Source organism: Melanerpes formicivorus, unplaced genomic scaffold (genome assembly GCF_026170545.1).
Source record: "Melanerpes formicivorus ecotype bairdi unplaced genomic scaffold, bMelFor1.0.p_v2 SCAF_26, whole genome shotgun sequence".
NCBI lineage: Eukaryota > Metazoa > Chordata > Aves > Piciformes > Picidae > Melanerpes > Melanerpes formicivorus.
In genome coordinates, this window is record NW_027142378.1 from 11,926,360 (window position 1) to 11,948,880 (window position 22,521).

Here is a 22,521-nt window from a genome sequence, read left to right on the forward strand (position 1 = left end):
GCTCCCCTGGACGTGGGGCTCTGCTGCCTTCCCACTCTGCTACAGAGCAGATCTCCTGGGAGCCTTCTCAGGGTTCCTCAGGATGGAGAGGAAGCTTCCTTTTGCAGGAAGCTGCAGGAGGGGCTAGCAGGATGTCTAACCCCTGTGAGATCCCCACCAAAGCCCTACACCCGTGGGGGCTGGTACGGAGCCTGGAGGAGTTCCTGTGTAATCTGGTGTAGGTGAGCCTTCTTTGGCAGGGGGGTTGGACTAGATGATCTTTTGGGGTCCCTTCCAGCCCCTGGAATTCTGTGATTCTCTGCAGCTCAGTGGACTTCACCTTATTGTAGAATGGCTGTGAAACTCTGCCCTTCTGGGGGGAGCAGTGGGCAAAAAGGAGGAGGCTGGGGCTGAGTTAAGACGATGCTGTTTCAGCCCCTTGCTTGTGGTCTTCAAGAAAGAAACCTCCCCAGGCAATTGCTAGGTTCTTTAACAGCACAGAAAGCCAGGGAGCAGGCTGATTTCTACCCCCCTCCTCTGCCCTTTTCCCATCCTCCAGGATTTTTCCCCTGTGTCCACACAGAAAGTGAGGGAAGAGTTCTGCAGGTGTCGCCTTCCCCTTGTCCCCATCGTGGAGCCCAGCCCCGAGTGACAGACATGCCTGGGAAGCCTGCAGACTGCATGGGGGCACGTTCAGGACCAGGTGTTGGATGAGCCACTGGCCAGGAGGGACTTGGAGCCAACGAGCTGTGCTATCTTTAGCAGGCAGAAGAGAAGTGAGGACGACTACGGAGAAAAGAGGGACATCGCATTTTGGGTTTCTCGAGCCAGAAATGTGACCAAGTCCTCTGCCCTTTCCTCCCCTCCACCATCACCACCCCCTCCACTCTCCTCCCAGTAACCTCCAGCAGCTGTGGCACCTTGTGAGCAAAGGCCCCAGGGTTAGTAAAGCCCTTAAGCACAAACTGAATTATTGGGACAAGCTTAAGGGCTTTGCTGAATTTGGCCTACAGAGCTAGAGGGAAACCTGCAGAGCCAGCCTGGGCCAGCCTGGCTGGGAGGACTTTGAGCTTGGCTCTACCATGGCTCCTTCTTTCCTGGGGATCATAGAATTGTTAGGGCTGGGAGGGACCTCAAGGCTCAGCCAGCTCCAACCCCCTGCCATGGGCAGGGACACCTCACACCACAGCAGGTTGCTCACAGCCACCTCCAGCCTGGCTGCAAACACCTCCAGGCAGGAGGCTTCCACCACCTCCCTGGGCAGCCTGTGCCAGGCTCTCACCACCCTCATGGGGAACAACTTCTTCCTCACAGCCAATCTCAATCTCCCCACTTCTAGTTTTGCTCCATCCCCCCCAGTCCTATCCCTCCCTGACACCCTCACAAGTCCCTCCCCAGCTTTCTTGGAGCTCCCTGCAGATCCTGGAAGGTCACAAGAAGGTCTCCTCAGAGCCTTCTCCTCTCCAGCCTGCAGAGCCCCAACTCCCTCAGTCTGTCCTCACAGCAGAGCAGCTCCAGCCCTCTGCTCATCCTCATGGCCCTTCTCTGGACACCTTCCAGCACTTCCAGATCCTTCCTGGCACAGAGGCTCCAGAACTGGACACAGAGCTGCAGCTGTGGTCTCACCAGAGTGGAGTGGAGTGGAGTGGAGAATCACCTCCCTTGACCTGCTGTCTCTGCTTCTCTTCAATCAGCCCAGGTGAGTGTCAAATAAAACCAGAGGCAACACTGCACTGGCATATGGCCTGGAGCATATGGCTTGGAGGAGTCTGGCCCAGTGGGAGGTGTCCCTGCCCGTGGTGGAGCTGTTGGAACTAGATGATCTCTAAGGTACCTTCCAACTCATGCCATTCTATGGGTTTTATGAGTCCATATTCAATTCCCAGCCCCTTAGCAGCCCAGCTGGGTTTGTAGGATCAAAGCCCTCTGTTCTGCCAGCCACATGCATCCTTCTGGCTCCTTGACATAGGACACCAGCTCCACTTTCCCTCTCCGCTCCCAACCTGTCTCCCAACCAGGCGCACAGGGCAGGGCGGCTGCGCCTCCCGTGGCTTTTTCTTTCCAAGCACCATCTGGAAGTCACTGGGAAATGTGATTCTGTGTGGAAAGTGGCTGGAAAGTATGACACTGTGAGAGCCTAGGGCTTGGGGTTTTTTTCCAAGGAAATAAATAGACCATGCACTGAAAGCACAGAGAGGAGAGGGTTCGTGCCGGGGCAGGCGCAGGTGAGGCTGTGCAGGGCCAGCCTGCAGCTTGTCTCAGTGGTAGTCACTGCCTCTTAGGAAGCTGTTGGGCAGTTAGCTGTCTTAGCTGTTGCTGGGCAGCATGTAGGACATCCTCTGGTGGTGCTACAAAGATGATGAGTGGACTGGAACATCGATTTGGTCTCTGTAGTCTGGAAGTGCAAAGTCTGAGGGGGGATCCCATTTAAAGCATAGGTGTCAGGAGGATGGGGCCAGGCTTCTTGTGTTGTGGCCAGTGACAGGACAAGGAGCAACTGGCACAAACTTGAACAAGTTCTATCTAAACATGAGGAAGAACTTCTTTAGCTTAAGGGTGCTGGAGCACTGGAACAGGCTGCCCAGAGAGATGGTGGAGTCTCCATCTCTGGAGAGATTTCAAACCCAGCTGGATGTGTTCCTGTGTGACCTTCTCTAGCTGATCCTGCTTTGACACAGGGTTTGGACTAGATGCTCTCCAGAGGTCACTTCCAACCCTACCATTCAATGGTTCTGTGACTCTGTGCCACTACAAAGGTGGCAGTGTGGGTGGCAGTGGTTTCACCCTGTCCATGCCAAGTATTTGTAAGGAGGCTGTGAGAAATGAGGGAGCAACAGGACCTACTCCATCCTGCACAGGAGCTCCTACACCTGCAGGTACTGGGGTTGGGGAGAGACTAACTCACCCCTGGCCTCTTGGCTGAGGAGGAAGGGGGCTTTAATGTCCTGGGTGCTGGCTTGGTGGGGGGTCAGGAGAGCTGGAGTTTGAGGCATGATTGTGGCCATGGCCTGGATTCAACTATTTCAGAGGGTACCAGCTGGTCAAACCAAGCCCCAAATTTACATTTGTTAAAATAACTTCTTGCAACACATTAGGCTCGAGAGAAATGTTTCCATGGTTTTGTTTTTAAATTCCAAGTGGGAAGAGTTTATTTTTTCACTAGGAAACTTTCCCTGTAGGATTCGTGAGGCTGGCTGGGAGACAAGAGCCAAGCAAGCTCCACTCCCAAACGGGGCTGACCCCGGGGCTGACCCTCTGCTGGTCACGTCTCCTCCTGCAGCCTCATTTACCCCCCCTTGGCAGACAAGAAAGGGAGGTGGCAACACAGATGGCCCCGTGGCTATCATGTCACTAGCCCCTGTGGCTCTCTGGATCCAAACCTGGACGAGAGGTATGGTCACATTTGCATGGCTGAAGGCAAACACAATGAAAACCTGGGGGGGGGGAATAACATCTTCCCCCCAGCCCCTCCAGCAGCTTTATTTCTCTGGTTATGCACAAGGGCCTTCTGTGGGGATGGTGATGGTCTGTCCTTCACCAGCATGTTGCTCCTGCGAGGTTGCTGCCAATTCATCAGGTACAAAGGAACTGCTGCTCGCTCTTGTTTGTCTTCTGCTGGTTTATAGAGACTCATAAAATGAACTAAAGAACCCCAGCAAAACCAAACCAAACAACCCAAAGCCATGAGGGCTCATCGGGCTTCCATCAGCTCAGCACCCTGGAAATCAGCTCACTGCAGATGAGAGTCCAAGTGTGGCTGCTTCTGCTCCCAGGTGAAGACAGAGTAAGTGAAGCAGGGGTCTGGGGAGCAGGTGAGATGAGGAAGGGCAAGCAGGGCAGGCTGGGCTCCACTTATCAGCACTGGCTGAGAACCAAAGGGGAAACAAAAGACAATCTGAAGTGCTTGCATCTTGATCCCATCAGTGGAGCAGGGGAGGGGCAGCGTGCCCTCCCTTTCTAAGGACCCTATTAACACACCAATGGTTAATCACAGGAAGAAATCCCGTGGTGGCTTCCAGCCAAAGTGAGCAATAAAAGCACCGGCCCCCAGGCCTCCCAGCGGGAACTGGCCAGCAGCAGGGTTGATCTTCTCACCAAGTCACCGGGAAGTGAACCACACCCTTGGCACAGTCACATCCCAGGGACTTTTGCTCATTCCTCCCTCCAAAAGGCTGTTCTCCAGGTAGAACCTCGACTTTATCTGCCTATGCCAGCTGGGGTGGCACGGCAGGCATCCAGAGGAGATGGGTGGATCTTAGCTGCTTTTTCTCAGCAGTGACTCTGGGAGCCATGGAGCTTGGACAGAGGGGAGAGTGAGCCCCAGTCCTGGTCCCTAGATCTCTTTCAGGGACTGAGGTGTATCAAGAATTAAACAAGGAAGGGAAATCCTTGGCCCTCAAGCCCTGCCAGGTGGAGGAAGACATTCAGAGAGACAGCTTGGTGTGCCTGGTGCAAGAGGCACTTGCCTGGTGGGCCACGTGGGCTCTCTCTGGCTTTTATTCTGTACGGCCAAGAGCAGGAAATCCAAATCCACAGCAAGTCTGAGGGAGTCAGGCAGGCTTGCCCTGGTGAAACCAGCCCAGCACACTGAGCTATGGGCACAGCTCCTGCCCTTTCAGCTGGGCAGCAGGGCACTTGGGGAAGGCTGCAACAGTTTGAAAGGACCTCATGCTATGGATCAGTGACACCTGAAGTGTCACCCTGCTTTCCCTCCTCCCAAAGCATCCTCCCAGACCCTCCACACACCACCAGGCATCGACTTTAGGCCATTCAGTTTCCCAAAAGCCTTAGGGCAGAAATCAGCACAGCCAGCAAGGGCAGGCACCTGTGTGCAGACAATGCCCCAGGGCATGGAACTGGTTTGGTTGGAAGAGACCTTTGAGGATGAGTGAGGTGATCCTGCCCCTCTGTTCTGCTCTCATGAGACCCCTGGAGTCCTGCATCCAGTTCTGTTGCCCCCCACCATAAGAAGGACATAAAACTGTTAGAGCAGGTCCAGAGGAGGGCCACAAAGATGATCAGAGGGCTGGAGCAGCTCCCCTATGGGGACAGGCTGAGGGAGTTATGGATGTTCAGCCTGGAGAAGGCTCTGGGGGAGACCTTACAGCAGCTTCCAGTACCTGAAGGGAGCTACAGGAAAGCTGGGCAGGGACTTTTTACAAGGGCTTGTAGTGATAGGATGAGGGACAAAGGCTTTGAGCTGGACAAAGGGAGATTTAGACTGGACATTAAGAGGAAATTCTTTGCAGTGAGGGTGGTGAGACACTGGAACAGGTTAGCCAGGGAGGTTGTGGATGCCCCCTCCATGGAGGTGTGCAAGGCCAGGTTGGACAAGCCCTTGAGCAGCCTGATTTAGTGGAAGGTGTCTCTGCTCATGGCAGGGGGCTTGGAACTGGATGATCTTCAAGGTCCCTCCCAACCCAAACCATTCTGTACATCTGTGAATCACTGAGTCCAACCTTCCACCACAGACCACCACGGCCATCAAACCACATCCCAAAGTGCCCTGTTGTGTCTTGAACACCTCCAGGGGTGGTCACTCCACCACTGCCCTGGGAAGCCTGTTCCAGTGCCTGACCAATCTTTGCAGTAAAGATCTTTTTTCCTAATGTCACAGAATCACAGAGTGTTAGGGTCTGGAAGGGACCTCAAGAGATCATCCAGTCCAACCCCGCTGCCAGAGCAGGGTCACCTGGAGCAGGTCACACAGGAACACAGCCAGGCAGGTTTGGAATATCTCCAGAGAGGGAGACTCCACAGCCCCCCTGGGCAGCCTGCTCCAGTGTTCTGTCACCTCACAGTGAATTTCTTTTCCCTGCTGTTTCCATGGAAGTTCCTATGCTTCAACTTCCACCCATTGCCCTTGTGCTGGCATTGGGCATCGCCAAGCAGAGCCTGGCTCCAGCCTCATGTCCCTGTGGCCAAGGGAGAGGAATGCAGGGGAGACATTTCCCCATCACTTTGGAGACTTGGTTGTCTTCATACCTTTCTCCCTGGCTCCAACCTCATTGTCAGGAGGCCAGGTGGGAGCAGGAGGGCTGTGTGCACTGAGTCCACCCTGGGAAGGTGGGAGCCTTACTGGTGGCCCTTTGCAACGAGCTCACCCTCCCCCACCTGAATTTCCACGCATCTGCAGGGGCTAGCTCAGCTCCTTCTGATTCATTTTAATCTGGCACAAAGCAGCAGCTCGCTGAAGCCTGCTGTAAAACACCCCCAGAGGCTCCCATTATATAATATGAATCTAAGAAGATTAAATTACCCGGTCTGAGGAAACACAGCACGTATGGATGGACACACTGACACAGTCTGGAGTGGAGCTGGGGGCAAAGCTTCCCTGCAGGAATGCTGAACCTGCCTTTGCTGGCACTTCAAGCACAGACATGGACATGAGGTGAGCAGCAACCACAGGTTCCATGCCAGAAGGTGCAGCACAGCGACTGCAGGACGAGTTTGTAGCTTTGTGGCAGTTGGTCAGCTTTGCTGGGAAAGCCACAGCAGCAAGGAATGGGAAAGGACCTCTGGAGATCGTGGAGCCCAACTGCCCTGCCAAAGCAAGATCACCCAGGAGAGGTCACACAGGAGTGCATCCAGACAGGTCCTGAAAGTCTCCAGAGAAGGAGTCCCCACAGCCTCTCTGGGCAGCCTGCTCCAGTGCTCCAGCACCCTCCCTGTAAAGAAGTTTCTCCTCATGCTGAGGTGGAGTTTCCTGTGCTCTAGCTTCTACCTTTTGCCCCTTGTCCTGTCACTGGGCACCACCAAAAGCAGTCTGGCATCTTCTTTTTGACACTCAGCCTTAAGGTCTTTGTAAACCTTGGTCAAATCCCTTCTCAGCTTTCTCTTCTGCAGGCTAAACAGCCCCAGGGCTCAGCCTGTCTGCCTAAGGCAGATGTTCCAGTCCCTTCCTCATCTTTGTAGCCCTCCCTTGGACTCTCTCCAGTAATTCCCTGTCCCTCTTGAGCTGGGGAGCCTAGAACTGGAAAATGATGTTGCAGATGAGGCCTCACCAGGGCACAGTAGAGGGGGAGGAGAACCTCTCTTGACCTGCTGGACACTTCTGGTGCACACCAGGATGCCATTGGCCTCCTTGGCCGAAAGGGCACATTGCTGTCCCCCAGGACTCCAGGGCCATTTTCCATGGAGCTGCTTTCCAGCAGGCCAGCCCCATACCTGTGCTGGTGCAGGGGGCTATTCTTGCCCAGGTGTAGGACTCTGCACTTGTTGAATTCGATTTGGATTTCCTCTGCCCAGCTCTCCAGTCTGTTCAAGTCTCACTGAGTGGCAGCACAGCCACTCCTCCCAGTTTGGTATCATCAGCAAACTTGCTGAGGATGTACTCTGTCCCTTCATCCAGGTCCTTGATGAAGATGTCCAAGAGGTCTGAGAGAAGCATGGAGCAAGAGGTGGCACAAACCCAGTCCCTGTGCTAAACTTTACCTGCCAGCATTCAGCAAGGCTCTGCTCTCTAGGTGAGAAAGGAGGGGAATGCAGTCCCCAAAGCCACCAAGCATCTCACAGCAGCCTTACTGGGCCTGGCTTATCCTGTGGCCAAGAGCAGTGCCCAGCAGGCACCTGCTTGGGGGGCACAGCCTCGTCCTTTGGAGGCTGCATAAGCACCAGCATGCAAGGCTTCAGCTGGGTTTGGGGTGCCCAGGCTTTCTCCAGTCATTCAGTGTTGGTGGGGGAGGCAGGAGAGTGGCTTCCCCTCCCTCTTCACAGCAAGTTCTTCACAGTGTGACTGGCCCCTGGAATGTGCTGCCCAGGGAGATGGTGGGGTCAGTGTTCCTGGAGGTGTTTAAGAAGAGCCTGGATGAGGCACTTGGGGCCATGGTCTAGTTGATTAGTTAGGGTTGGGTGATTGGTTGGACTTGGTGATGTTGGAGGTCTCCTCCAACCTGGTTGATTGTGTGATCTGCCCAGGCAGCATCTGGATTCACCTTCTCCTGTACCTCCCTATTACTGTTTCACAGCCACTTTGCTAAACACAGCTCAGCCTCTTGAGGCTCCTCACTCTGCTTCTACTCCAGTTACAACTGCTGGGCACAGAAGGGACTGGGAGGCCACTGCCCCTTCCCTGGGCCACCAGTGTGCGTGCCATGTGCGTGCCATGTGCGAGGCCTCGGGCAGGACCAGCCCCAGGCCTCCATCAGCAGCAGGCAGGCTGACAGCCAGCCCCGGGCCGGGGCAGATGCTCGGGGGCGAGACGGCCGGGCGGAAGGACACGAGTCCTGCCCGCGCACCGGGCGCGGCGAGCCGAGCGGAGCGGAGCCGAGCCCCAGGACGCGCACCCCCGAGCCCCGCGCACCCCCCCCCCCGCCGCCCCGCGCACCCCCCCCCCCCGCCGCCCCGCGCACCCCCCCCCCCCGCTCCCCCCCCTCCGCCCCGCGCACCCCCCCCCCCCGCAGGCGGCGCAGGACGAAGCCATTCATGAAAATGGTGACGTCAGGCGGGGGGGCGAGGCCGGAGCCCGGCGCCGCCTCCCGGGGCCATTTAAGCGGCGCGGCGGCGGCGGCAGGCTTAGAGCGGGAGGAGGCGGCACTCAGAGAGGGAGGGGTAGGCAGCTTGGGGCAGCATCGCGACCGCGTCCCGCAGCAGCAGCAGCAGCATCCCCTGGTGCCGCTCTCCCTCCAACCCCCGAGGGCGCGGGGCAGCCTCCGCCGCGACTTCATGTCTGTCCTGTGTCCCCTGCCCTGGTGAGTGGGCGCTGCCCTGTCGGGCTGGGGCTTGGCGGAGGGGTTGGGCTGGGGGGGTGGGGCGCGGAACGTGGCCCCCGGACCGCTGCCGTGGTCGTGGCGGGGCTGGAGCGGAGCTCCCGTGTTATCTGTTGGGCTTCCAGGCGCCCGGGTGTGTGCCCCGGGAGGGGAGCCTCGGGACGTGGTTATGGGGAAGCGTGGCAGCGGCGGTGCCCGCGATGGAGGAGCTGTGGGAATTGGCTTTTCCCGAACTGGAAGTGCCCCCAGAGGTTGCAAAAGCAGCGCTGGACCCCGTGCCCTGCGCTCCGCCGCTGTGGCAGTCCCGGAAGGTGGCGAACAAGCCGGCTGCAGCTGAAGCACAGCAGTCTCCACACACACACGCGAGAGAAAACAAAAGAGATAAGACCAGTATGAAAAGCAGTAGTTCCCCAGGAGCTCTGCGTTTGTTCAGTCTTGTTTTCAATTATTTTTCCACTTTCCCCCCCTCAGAGGGCAGAGCTGGGGGATACTTCAACGTGAACCGGAGCTGCCGGTGCCTGTGGAGGTGTTCCTGAGCTGCGTCCTCTTGGGGAGCAAGTCCGGGAGCTGCTCTTAGGGACAGGGATGCAGCGCTGCGTTAACGAGGGCTTTTTTCCCATCCCTTTCCAAAGGGGGAGGGGGCAGGAAGGAAGGGACTAGAAATAGACCGCCGACAGCCTCTCCTGCTGGCTCCTCTTTCCCGGTGCTGCTTCAGCCTTGCCCAGCCCTCCTTGATCCCCTCACATCAGTTGAATGCTGTCCTTTGTTTCTAGCTCTGATTACCTGAGGTCAGCTGAGATGACTGAAGTGATGATGAACACCCCAGCTATGGAGGAGATTGGGCTAAGCCCCCGCAAGGACGGGCTCTCATATCAGGTAAGCGCTCTTGCTGGCTGCTTAGGCTTAATCCCTGATGGAATTGCCCGGGCTGGACTGCAAACTCGGGCTGAGGTACCTCTCCATAAGCTTGACCTAATAGCAGGTCTTGCTGTAGTGAGAACTACTCAACAGACTGGAATGCTTGCTTGGCAGGAGCTGCTTGTCTAAAATATCCCTGGGTATCGGACCGACTTGGCAGAGGGCTTGCTGGTGGAGGACTGAGCCCCTCACTCAGCACTCATGGGGGCTTAGTGGGAGATAGGGAGCTGAAAGAAGGGTCTGCACCACTCCCCAGGCTGAGAGGGCTCTTGATCTCTGTCACACAACATACAAGTGCCCTACCTAGAGGAGGGAGCTATTTATACCTCTCTTAGATTCTTTTTGATCTATTGCTTGGGTTTTCCCGACCAAAGGACCGGCTTGAGAGGGTTAACAGCCTTCTGTAAGATAGAGTGAGGCAGAGACAGTCTAAGCAAGCCTTGAAATGTTGGTGGAGATACCTCTCTGAAGGCATGGGATGCACTCATTCTGAAAGTTCTGGAAAATATGATTGGCTGTTAAACTCCAGATCAATGCTGGGGCAACAAGGTGGTCTTAGAAACTGGCTTGAGCCTTAATCCTCTCGCCTCAATATCCCTTTAGTTTTCTGGCTTACAGTTAATCAAAGGGCAAGTTGTGCATCTTAGCCTGCTAGGTTCACAGTTACTTACTCTTCCAGGAGACTTGTTGATGGGATTTAACAAGGTGCTGAGTGCAGGCAGATGACTGGCATCTGGTCTGTGCATGGAGTCCCAGCAGCAGACCCTGGTGCAGGGCTCTTCCTTTGCAGATGTTACACAACCTGCACCGAGGCAGCTGTTCCGAGTGTGCCCTCAGAGGAGGTGTGCTGTTGTGTGCTTATGTACTTTCATCCAGAAAAGAGGAGCTACAAGGCAGTAAACGTGCACTGGAGCATGAAAGCTGCTCAACTTCAGGCCAGAGCCTAAAGCTGAGGAGAGGGGAAGGGGGTGTGTGGATGCATTGCTGCTTCTGGGGGTCAGAATCCTGCATCCGGTCGGTGCAAGATGTTTGGTTTACCACCTGTGTGTGGAAATAGCTGTGCTGTGCTTCAGTGCCTGAGTTAGTGGAAAGCATGTGGCCTCTCTTTCCCCTCCTGTGGAGGTGGTGTGCAGCAAATAAGAGCAGTGGTTAAACCTGAAGCAATCCAGCTAGCCTGCACGAGATGTCTTTTAAGGGTCACCCTGTGGGAAGACTTAACCCAGCCCGGTCCAAGGCCTCTATTTACATCCCCAGTTTGTCCAGGGAGAAGCAGGATCTAGGTGCCCTGCTTGTTCTAACTGTTGCTTCAAGGAGGTTTATCCTTTTTTCCCCAAGTGCTAATGACCTTGATCAGTCTTTTTGGGCCAAGTGGGGAACAGGCCTGTTCAGTTTTGAGTACATCATCTGAACCTGAAGGTGTGAGTCATAAATGCTGACGACTCATATCTATGCAGGGCTTTTGCATCCTGGATATCTTCTCTCTAGCCATCTAGTGATGACTTTTTTGTTCTAATGCCTCCCAGGGCTTCACCTTGATGTAAGCCAAACTGGGGGCAGCAAGGGCTGGGATGTTGAAATGGAAGATCCTCCTGGGGCACTAGTGGTGTGTGGGCTGTGTATGAGGTCTGCCTCTAAATCAGGTTAATGAAAAGAGGATTGAGGAGCAGGCTTCAGCCTTCTTCCTCTGGCTACGGGGCAAAGAATGTCACAGTCTAGGTCAAAGTAAGCTGAAAGCATCCTTGAAGGGTTGAAAACTCAAGTTTAGACCAGCAAGGAGAAATCTGATGTGAATCACACCATGAACTCTTTGTTCCACCTCAGACTGGCACTTTGTGCTTCCTCTTGCTGATGCTATGTGGGGAATTGCGTGCTGGCTTGAGGGCTGTAGTGCAGTAACTCAGAGGCAGACAGGGCTAATGGAGCATGACTGCTCCTACACTGAGGCTCATTGTTGTGAGCTTCAGCATCTTCCTCCACTCATCAGCAGAGCCGAGCAGTCATGATGTGAGTGTACCAGCCCTTGGCTGGCTGTGAGAGGCAAAAAGAAAAGGGGAACCAGAACTGGGAGAGACAATCTCTTAATTTCTCTTGTTCTAGTGATGGAACTTGATTTATTCTACTGCAGAGATGGCCTCAAACTGTTCCCTTCTGGCTGTGTAGAGCTGGGGCTGCCTGCTAATTGGTCCATGGGATGCTAGCTGTTAGCTTGGGGGCTGTGCCTGCCTCTCTATGTGGACATGAAGCTGTGTGGACCAGAGGAGGTGGTACAGCAGCATTGCTGGAACTGTACAGCACATCAGTATTTGCTGCAGACAAGTGTCCTACCAACAGGACTGCTTCAAAAGATTTCTGTCTTTACTCAGTTTGCTTCCAAGGAAGCAAATAAACTCATGACTGAGTGTAAACTTCAGCAGTCCGATTCCTCTGTGCCGTGGAGTTCACTGAACTTCAGGGCTGCTGCCTGCCTTGCTGGAGGGAACTTGGCTTGTCAGCTTTCTCCTGCTGCCTTCTCCACCCCCCGTGCCTCTGCTCACCCCCTGGGGTGTCTGTCTAGCCCCCAGCTGAAGGTGTGCACCCTCCTGGTGAAGCTTCCTGGCCTCTGGTGGGCAGGCTGCCTTTGGTGGGCAGGCCACCCCTGCTGCCCTTGAAGAGATGATGTGAAAGCTCGGACTGCAGAAGTTGTGTTGGTGGTAGGGGAGCTGCCTGTGCTGGGTGAGTGATTTGTGCAGTTTCCCTGGGCAATGTGCTCCCTCAGCACAGAGGTGCCCTTGCCCAGTTAAGCACAAGTAAGCTCATGTGCTCATTTCAAAACCTTTCTACGCAAAGCAGCTTTTTCCTCCCGTGCTTACGAGCCGGAGCTGCTCTGAGCCTCCTGAAGATGGCTCAGCTGACAGGCTTGTGTTTTTCTTAAAAGGCCTGAGCAGAAGTGGAGGGTGAAATTCAGGCATGAATCTCACAACAGGGTGGCACAGACAAAACAGAAGATGCAGCTGAAGGGATGATGTCATGCTGGGTCTTGTGCCTGCAGTGAAGAGCTATTTCTGGATCTTTAATAGATGTCCCATAATTCCCATGGGACTTACTAAACAAAAAACTCATTTAAATGCAGCTGATGGCTCAAGATACCCCTGCTATGAACAGATGTGCCTTTGGAGGGCTTCGTGTTGCTTCCTGCCTGGCAGTCTCCTGTGAGCCAGTCCCTTTTCCACTGCCGCTCAGAGCTGATGTACTGCTTGCTGCTTTCCAGCCCCTGCATGTACCTGTTCTCATCAGCACCTGGCCAGCTTGTCCTCTGATGCCATCTCACAGCAGCATGAATGGTGCTACTGAAACCAAGGCTGAAGTAATGATTTCATGGGGAGCTTTTGTCAAAACAGTTCCTTGACCTGAATCCTGCCTTGCTTCTTGGAAGTGGAGTGGGGGCCTGAGTGCAACTGAAAATGCTTTGATGCCTCAAGTGCTTGTTCTGAGCAGACAGTGTCCTGAGTTGAGCGTGCTGCCTGGCTGCAGACCAGCTCTCTGGCCAGCTTGCTGACCCTGGAGGACCTTGGGCTACCTTTTAGGAGATTTGGCTTGTGGAGGCTGAGCTTGCCTCATGCCATCAGCTGGAGTTTGGTTGTCATGGGGAGCTTGAGCTCTTTAAGTCATGATCGCATCATGCTGGGATCTGTCTAGGTTAATCACAGCCACAGCTAGCTGTGAATCATGTCAGGCAGGCTGAGCCTGGGCAAACAGGCTTAATGCTGCCTCCAGTGACTGTCACAATCACAGAGTGGCTTGAGTCTGAAGGGACCTTGAAGACCATCTAGTTCCAACCCCCTGCTGTAGGCACAGACACCTCCCACTAGACCAGGTTGTCAAAGCCTCATCCAGCCTGTTCTTAAACACTTCCAGGGATGGGGTGTCCGCACCTTCTCTGGGCAACCTGTTCCAGTGTCTCGCCATCCTCACAGTAAAGAGCTTCTGCCTAATGATTCACAGCATACAGCTGGCTGGAGGAGACCTCCAAGATCATCCAGTCCAACCCTCGACGCATCACTGAAGGGTCAACACTAAACCATGGCCCTAGTGTCCAGCCTAAATCTGCCTTGCTCTGGTTTATATCCACTGTCCCTTGTCCCACCACCACATGCAGTCCCATGGGTCAGTTGTCCTGTTGGGATGTGTTTTGGGGAATGCAACACCTTCACCAGCACCAAGGAGCTGTGGTGCTTGGTGCTGAGTGCTTTGGGCTGCATCTGCTGCATTCTGCCAACTAAACTGCCAGACCAATATGTTACTGACCTGGGGCTGAGGGCAAAGGATGGAAACTGAGCTTCCTCTGTAGCTGTCTTGCTTGCTTATGAGGTGCTTCATGTCCATACAGCCTGCATTTGTGCAAGGGAAGTCCTGTGTCAGACCTGGCTCTTGCTGCTGCAGATCTTGAGACTGCAGAATGGTGGGAAGCAAGTTTAGGGCAAGTTGTTCACACAGCACATCTGCTGGATGGTTAGTGGGCAAGATTGATATGCTGAGCTAATGTGCATTCCAGGGTCTGGGACCTCAAATGAAGGCAGAAGCAGGATATGGGATAAACAGAGCCCAAACTAATCGTGCTTGCAGCTCTGCTGTGCAAAAAGTGGCTTCCCCTGAACCAAACCCAAGGTAGCAGCTAACTGGAACATCTCAGTGCATATTTTCCCTCCCTACCTGATGCCTTCCTACTCTGAATGGAAAGCTGTTATCATGTATGAAGTTCCCTTGCCATCATCCCCCAAAATAGGGCAATCTGTCTGTGCTTGGGGAGTTGTCATAGTTCAGAAACCTGAGTCACAGGCTGCTGTGTGCCATCCTGGCTCGAGCTGGGTTCCCAGTCATGCCCTCTGTGAGCAAATGTGTTAGCACTGCTGCTTAAAGCTGGCAAACCTCTCCAAGAGGACACCAGGAGAGGACTGAAGTATTCCTAAATAGAGCTTCCCAAGCTTTGCCCTGGCAGTGAAGTTTTGCTTAAAGACTTTAAATGCTGGTTTGGGGGGGTTGGAATATTGCCTTGATCCCTCTGGTGTGGAAGGAGGAGCGATCCATGTACCTCTGGGGGAGGACCTTGCACCTGAAGTGGTACTGCTCTCAGAGCAGCCTTTCCAGCCGTGTTGGTATTACCAGAGTGAAGCAAAACTTTCCACCAAACCACTAACTTAATTTGGAAAGCTCTCGTGGCCTTGGTCTCCCTGTCATACAACTGAAATAGTTTTCAGCCCCATGGGAGAGGAGAGAGGCATTTTAACTATGGGTGTTGGTATGGAGTGCAGATGTGGAAGTTGTTTTGAATTTGCAAGTGTCACTTGGATTATGGCAGTGCTGAGCTAATCCTCCTAATGGTCTGACATTTCTCTTGCTTTTGGTGCTGCTCTCTGAATGCTGAGAGGGGCATGAGCCCTCCCCAGGGCAATGAAGACTTTCCATTCTTGTTGCCAAGGCTTCATCCCAGGATGGCAGGGCTAGAGCATCTGAAACAGAGGCAAAACATCATCTTTCTAGAACCATTTCAAGCTTTTGTTCCAAGTCCTGCTTTTCACTGCCATTTCCAGCTGCAAGGCAAGAGTTTGGTTGGTTTGTCTGTGACTTGGATCAGTGCTTGAGGAGAGCAGCTCTCAAAATATAATCTGGAGAGGCCTGTGAAAACCAGCTGTGCTGAGTAGTGCAAGGAGTGACATGTTCTCTGTGGGGGGTTGAATGTCTCTCTCTGGGCCAGGAGCTGGGGCTCTGTGGAGCCAGTTGCAGCCCCTTACACTGCAGCACAAGGGGGAGGAAGTTCCCTTTGCATGGCTACTGAATTTGCTTTTAGGTAGCTTTCAAAACCTGCTGGTGGCTGCCACTTGTCCCCCATCAACTGAGCAGACCAGGCAGAAGCAGGCATCTGTTTCAGCTGTGTGTAAGGTGGGTCCCTCTGATAAAGAGGGGAGAGGAGCCAACTCCCTGCTGCTGGGCTCTTTGGGCGGTGGGCAAAGCAGAGCCTTCCCACGTGCCTGAGCTGGGTGATGTGAGCAGAAGGGCTTGCAGCAGGTACTTGCCAGGCATGCTGTCCTGACTGCTGTGCAAAGGGGTCTGGGCTGAGTAGCTGCACTCCTAATGGGAACCTTGCTGCAGGTTCTTTTAGAGTCTGGGGGTTTGGGTTGGGTTTTTGTCTTCTTCCCATTGTCTAAATCTGGAGTGGGACCAGGCTTGGACAATGTATGGGTGCAGCAAATGCAGAGAGTGGCACTGCTGGTGTGGGGCAGCAGGAACCCGGTGCTTATCTTTCCCACGAAGAGTCTGGCAGTGGAGCTGATTTGGGAGTGAGTGAGGAGGCTGCTTGGGGTTAACTTTTCCACCTGGCTTCCCCAGATGTGCAAACAGCCTTACCCTGGAACTCCTTTTCCTCCTTCCTCGGGTGCCTGCTGTGTCACCCTGCTCGTCACATGTGAAGGAAATCTGCCTTTGTGTATTTTTTCCACTGACTGTCCACACCCCTTGAAAGTGCAGTTGCAACATCTTGCTTCATGCTGCCTCAACGATTAAAAAGCATGACTTAGTGGAAAAAATCCTGACCTTCTTGGGCTTGGCCTGTCCTGCAGCTGTTTGGAGATAAGATTGTGCTAGGGTGGATTTTTTTTGGGGTCATTACTCTATTATTATTTAAAGAAGAAAAGCTGCCCCCCACATCTCAGGGAGATTTGTTTGTAAGGAAATGACTGCTGCTTGGGTTCTGGAAAATAGCTTGGCAGGCTGTTTTCAGAGAAGTGGCTCCAATTTGACCTGATGTGCTTCCAGTGCTAGCAGCCAAAGGTTAGTTTAATTATTATGCTGCTATTTTTCTTGCACAGGAGGCTATTTCCATGAAATTATCAGCTTATGTAACCTCCTGAACCACACTGCCTGCTGCTTGCTTTTTCCCCTTGCAGCCTTCTAAACCATGTAATGCCAAGGGGGTATCTTGGGTGTTTTTTTCCCCCCTGTCATGGGTTTAGATAAGGAGCTGAGGCTGAGGAGCCACCAGCTCTACTTCCAGTAAAGCACCACGTGTCTGAAACTGCCATTGTTGGGCCATGCAGAAGCCACAAAAACTCCCAAGAAGCAGTTGCTGGGAGTGACTAATAGCAAACAGCTCACACTGCAGTGTCTGCCTGCAGGGATGTGCTCAAAGGCCTCGCTTGCTCTTCTGCACCACTGGCCCCAGCACCAGATGGATGAGTGCAAACAGCCCCTGCCTTGTTTGCCTTCAGTTGCTTTGCCTGGCTTAGCATGAAGTAGCGACAGTCTCAAGCTGTGCAGGGGGAAGTTTAGGCTTGGTCTTAGCAAGAAGTTCTTCCCAGCAAGAGAGACTGGCCATTGGGATGTGCTGCCTGGGGAGGTGGTGGGGTTGTGTCCCCCCCACCCCCGGGAGGTGTTTAAGAAAAGCCTGAATGAGGCACTTAGTGCCATGGTCGAGCTGATTAGACAGGGTTGGGTGATTGGTTGGACTGGATGATCTTGGAGGTCTCTTCCAACCTGATTCATTCTGTGCTTCTGTGGCTTTCTCGGGTTGGTGACCTGGCTGCCCCAAAGCTCTGGATGTGAGGGAGAAATCTCTTCAAATCACAGAATGCTTTGGATTGGAAGGGACCTTTAAAGCTTGTCTAGTCTAACTTCCCTGTGCTGGGCAGGGACATTGCAACTACATCAGGTTGCTCAAAGCCCAGTCCAGCCTTGGATGTTTCCAGGGATGGGGCTTCTACCACCTCCCTGGGTAACCTGCTCCCAGTGCTTCATCATGACCATTGTAAAACATTTCTTCCTTGTACCTGGCTTAATCTCTCCTCTTTCAGTTTAAAGCCCCCACCCCTTGTTCTATCACAACAGGCCCTGCTAAAGCTGTGCTCATCTTTCTTAGAGGCCCCATTACAAGGGCTTAATGCTGTAGTTAAGAGTTACTAGGCTGAAGAACAAGTTGGAAAGGTGTTCCACTTTGGCATTTGGGCCAGGGCTTCCCAGTGGGTTGGGTACCTGCATGATTGGCATGAGGAGAGTGATGCTTTTGAGCAACCTGGTCTAGTGGGAGGTGTCCTGGTCCATGGCAGGGGGGTTGAAACAAGATGGTCTTTAAATGTCCCTTCCAACTCAAGCCATTCTGTGGTTAATGCTCAGGGCTCCTGGGTGAGGAACCTGCTTCTGTGACTGGAACCACAAGTATCAAAGCAGATCAGATCTTGCTGTCAAACTGAGGCACCCATGGGCAGTGTGCCTCTTGGAGGCTGGCAGTGCTGCTCCCTGCAAGGATGCTCTCAGGGCCCCCTTGAGTGCAGCTGGTGTTCCAGAAGCAGTGCCTGGCTCCTCACCTCTTCCCCAGCCTTGAGGGGAAAATGCATCTCGTTGTTACCATCTTTGGGGTGTTTACATGCAACTGCCACGTGAGATGAGACACCCTGATAAGAGTGCTTGAAAGAAGCAAGTGGTAACTGTTTAATCTTCTGGTTACCAGCCAGGGGACCTGATGTGGCAACTGATTCTTGTCACCCAGCAGCTCTTGTCTGCATGAGCTGGGGTTCGATGCTCTTCCCCTAGCAGGGCATCCCTATAGGTGGCAGCAACCTGCTCACCTAGCAGTGGAGTCAGGCCAAGCTCCTGCTAACCCTGCACTGGCACCTTCCCCTGCAGCCATGCCTTTGCCTCAGCTGCCAGCAGGATCAAAGTGTGCATCCCAGTGGCCCCGGCCCTACTGTGGTGTGTGAGCTTGTGCATCCACAAGGCAAGCTAGGAGTGGGAGGGAAGGGGTGAGGAGCTGCTCTGAGCACCTTTAGGGGACTGGAGATAAGGAGTCCTCCTGTTCCTTGTGTGAGGGATATGATGAATAATTGCTGACTATGCCAGAGGTGTCTCCAGGCCCAAAGCAATAGAGCCTAGTGTCCAACCTTTCCATCAAATGAGTGTCCTCCTGCAGAGCTTTGCTGTTTGGGTATGGCAGCTGTAGCATGCAGAACACTGCCACAATGCTCCCTCAAGCACAGCTGAACTTCTCTTTCAGTCTGGTGCTGTGGCCCTGGAGCGACACCAGATGCAGACTCTTGCTGCAAGGACCTGGAGCACTCTAGCACTGGGTCACCATGTGCCTCCTCTCCTGTCTAGCAGCAGAGCCTGGAGCACAAGCCTGTGCTTGACCAGTAGCAGGAAATGAGATCTCAGATTCTCTGCTTGAGAGATGCTCACAGGTTTGCACACTGCACCCAATGCTAAGGTGGGGAAGGGGTGAGGTGTTTGGATGAACATCCAACAGGGCAGGTGCCTGCCTGCTGCGTGATGCCCAAGTGATCATGTGCTTTGGGAGCCTCTTGGGCAGAGTGCTCAGTTCCCGTACTGAGACATGGGAGAAGCTTATTTACAAGGTCAAGAGCCTTCCCATCACTCAGCAGTCCACTCTTGTGTCCAGACTAGTCTGCCTTAAAGACCCAAGTGCTTGGAGTGGGCTGTTTTGGCCAAGGCTGCTTGAAGTGTGCTTTACTGCATTACCATCACTCTCTACAGCTACCTGAGAGGAGCTTGTGGAGAGGCTGCTGCTGGTCTCTTCTCCCAGGTGATTAGTGACAGAACAGGAGGGAATGGCCTCAAGCTGGGACTGGGGAGGTTTAGACTGGACATGAGGAAAACTCTTCCCAGCAGGAGTGGTCAGGGACTGGAATGTGCTGCCCAGGGAGGTGGTGGAGTCCCCAAGCCTGGACGTGTTTGAAGGTGGTTTGGATGTGGTGCTTGGGGCTCTGGTTTAGGGGTGAGCCTTGCAGAGTAGAGTTATCAACTGGCCTTGGCGATCCCGAGGGTTTTTTCCAACCTGCATGTTTCTGTGAGCCTGTGAAGGCAGCTCCTCTGACAGGCTGTTCCTTGGCTCTTTCAGATCTTCCCCGATCCCTCGGACTTCGACCGCTACTGCAAGCTGAAGGACCGCCTGCCCTCCATCGTGGTGGAGCCGACGGAGGGCGACGTGGAGAGCGGTGAGCTGAGATGGCCACCCGAGGAGTTCCTCGTGCAAGAGGAGGAGGAGGAAGAGGAGGAAGAAAACTGTGAAGATGCAAAGAAGGACAACAAGGAGCAATAAATGGCATCTGAGGGAAAGGCAAGGGACTGCACCCTTCTGAAGGAAGAGCCACACTTCTTTTGAGAGTCTTTTTAAACACAAAAGACATGAGTTCAGTTTTGCACCTGCGAGATCGTAGTTTTTTTGTATCCTCTGTATCGAGAACTGAAGCCCTCCGCTGTCAGCAGACCTCCTGAGGAAGGAAGTACCGCAGAGAAATGTTTGCTGTTCTCAAGATCACTATCTGTACTTTTCCGAGGCGGAGGCAGCAGTGGAATTCCAAGCACATGGCAGAGGGTGGCCGCGCGAGGGACTCGCTGGAAGGGGAGCTCGGGGAGGGGAGGGAAAGTTGGGGGCAGTGAGCGGCAGCTGCCTCCGGCTGCGAGCGTGAGAACAGAGCTGTGATGGCTCAGCTTTGCCTGCCTTACAGCTTACGTGTTGTGTGCTGGGAGGTGGAGAGGTGTCTGCAGCAAAGCAAGGCTGAGTGCTCTGCTGGCCAGGGTCCTGTCGCTCTCCCCGGTTCGGCACCCCTAGGGTGATGCGCGTGTCCCTAGGAGCTAGCTGGGTTTCTCGCTCTTGCCCTCGAGCCTTGTTTGCCAGCCACTCTTCCCAGGCCTGTTTCCTTCCCCTCTGTTTGCCTTTAGACCCTTCAGTGCTGAACAGCTGTATTTGCAGGATGATGTTAGGCTGCTGCTTGTCATCTCTGCTGTCAGGCCCTCGTTTATCTTGCAGGTGGCTAGCGTGAGGTAGTGCCCATCAGATGTCAAGGCGCTTCTTGTCTGCAGCAAGAGCTCATGTAGGTTTGAGCACCTTTGGATTATTTCTCTCCTCTTTGCCAAGGCTGCTGTGGTTGGCCTTGTCTTATACAGCACTCAAACCCAGAGGGTGGAGGCTCCACCTCGTACCTTGGTGTACTTGAGGTGTTAGGGTTTGTGTCTTTGACTCGCTGGTCAATGGAGCTTTAGAGGGCTGGGGTGGGGGATCTCCTCCAGCTTTGCAGTGTGCATGGCAGGCAGGTTGGGGTTGTGTGTGCTGGGGAGTGCTGCCAGACCTGGAAGCAATTCAAAGATGAAATACCAGACCTAGTGTGGATCACCAGTGGCAAAGGAGTGTTTGGAGGAGGGAGAGGATGAGCCAGGTGTCCTGAGACAAGGTGTGTTTCTGCTTCCTAGCAAGGGTGAAACATTCATGGGTGTGTTTTAATGAGGTGCAGACTGGCTTGTGAAGCCTGTGATTGTCTTCTTCACCATATCCTGCTTCAAGGAGATGCCATCTGTCTCTGTTTGGGGAGGCCAGTCTGCTGCCAGACAGGGTTACCCGCTGCTTTCCTGGAGGGGGATCTCGCAACTTTGGGGACCAGCTTGGGAGCCAGTCGATCTTGGGATAGGATGAGAACAGTTACCACCTAAAACCAAAACTGGGATCATGGAAGAGAAAAAAGAAATGTCAAGGCCTTAACCAAACTTTCATAATCCCAATGCCACCCTCCCTCCCCCCCATTGGCTTAGAACTGGTTCCATTTCTTCAAACCAACTTGGACATGTGCGTGTTTGTGTTTTTAATACCTCATGAGTGGCTCAGCGCTGGTGGGGGGGGGGGCTGGGAACCGCTTTTAACATGTTGGCAAGGGTTGTTCCAGTCTTGTCTTGCTTGTGTTCCAACGTAAGGGCAATAACTCATCAGCTCTGCATCACAGTTACGGACAGGTTGGAGTTGGGGGAGAGGAGCTGTCGGCACAAAGCAGGAGAGCGTTCAGCGCTCCTCCGCTGCGGCTGCTCTCCAGTCCGGCAGCGCAGCCCTGGCTCTCCGCGCTCCCTGCCCGCCTTGGCAGGCAGCTGCTCACCCAACGGTGTCTTGGTGTGGTGATACCATTTTCTGTAGTGCTGGATCCAGCTGTTGTACCTGCACCACTTGTTCTAGTCTTGCTGTCTTACTGGAATGAGCTTGTACACCTGCATACCAGCCACTCATCTTCAAGTGTTACTCTCTCGGTCTGCGTCTGTACCACCAAGTCAAAGCTCTCTATCCAAGATATTACTGTGCGGGCAGCAACGAGATGGCAATCCTTGGACTTCAGACCTGCTGTCTTGCCCTAAAGACTTGCATATTTCTGTCTGTATCCTTGATTTTATTTGAATTATTCTCTTTTTTTGGGGGGGAGTATTGTGTATATTTCTTATTCGTTGTACCTGAAGAACAAAGCCCTCCAGTGAAGCCCAGACCAGAACTCCTCTTGTTGTATGATCTACATCCTCTACTTCTGTAATCCTTTTTTGAGCCTCAGGGAGAAGCTAGCATTTTTTTCAAACTACATTTTTGTCACTGTGACAGTTGTAAATAAAGTTTGAAAATGCTTTCCAAACTCCCTGGCCTTTTGTTCTTGCTGCCAAAGCAGGCTGGCACTGTCCTTGGGCTCTGTGTGTGTGTGGGGACCAGCTTGCAGGTGACACCAAGTTAGGTGGAGTGATGATCTTCGTGAGGGGAGGGAGGCTCTACAGAGGGGCTTGGGCAGATTGGGTCAAGGGACCAGTGTTAATGGGATGAGCTTCAACAAGGCCAAATGCCAGGTCCTGCACTCTTCACCCAGGACATGCCTAGGACTGGTGGTGGTGCCATGTGTGTGAGTGTGGTGAGAGCTGCTGTGAAAGTGAGGAAGGGCTCCATGGGTGGCTGTCAGCTAGGGGCAGGGAGGTCAGGAGGGTGGGGATGGAGTTGTGTGGTGTGACTGCAGGGGGCTGTGCTGCCAAAGGTCCTTTGTGGCTCCATGGGTTTGTGCCTGAAGGGCTGGACATGCAGCCAGAACACGCCCTGGGGATGCTGTTCCCCTCTGCAGCTCCTACCATTGACCTGGGGCAA

At 53.8% G+C, this 22,521-nt stretch overlaps 1 protein-coding gene across 1 annotated transcript; it reads left to right on the forward strand.

Moving 5' to 3' along the window:
* The first annotated feature begins 8,491 nt into the window (after positions 1 to 8,491).
* On the forward strand, positions 8,492 to 22,027 carry LBH (LBH regulator of WNT signaling pathway). The gene is made up of 3 exons (XM_068153704.1): positions 8,492 to 8,669; positions 9,461 to 9,563; positions 19,486 to 22,027. The coding sequence occupies exons 1-3, from the start codon at positions 8,644 to 8,646 to the stop codon at positions 19,684 to 19,686; spliced, it is 330 nt and encodes a 109-aa protein (XP_068009805.1). The 5' UTR covers positions 8,492 to 8,643; the 3' UTR covers positions 19,687 to 22,027.
* The last annotated feature ends 494 nt before the right edge of the window (positions 22,028 to 22,521 follow it).

Excerpts from the sequence above, each read along its gene's own strand:
- LBH (XM_068153704.1), top strand. The coding sequence starts at position 8,644 with ATGTCTGTCCTGTGTCCCCTGCCCTG. Across the intron at positions 8,670-9,460 it reads GTCCTGTGTCCCCTGCCCTG|CTCTGATTACCTGAGGTCAG; the intron begins GTGAGTGGGCGC and ends CTTTGTTTCTAG. Across the intron at positions 9,564-19,485 it reads AGGACGGGCTCTCATATCAG|ATCTTCCCCGATCCCTCGGA; the intron begins GTAAGCGCTCTT and ends TGGCTCTTTCAG.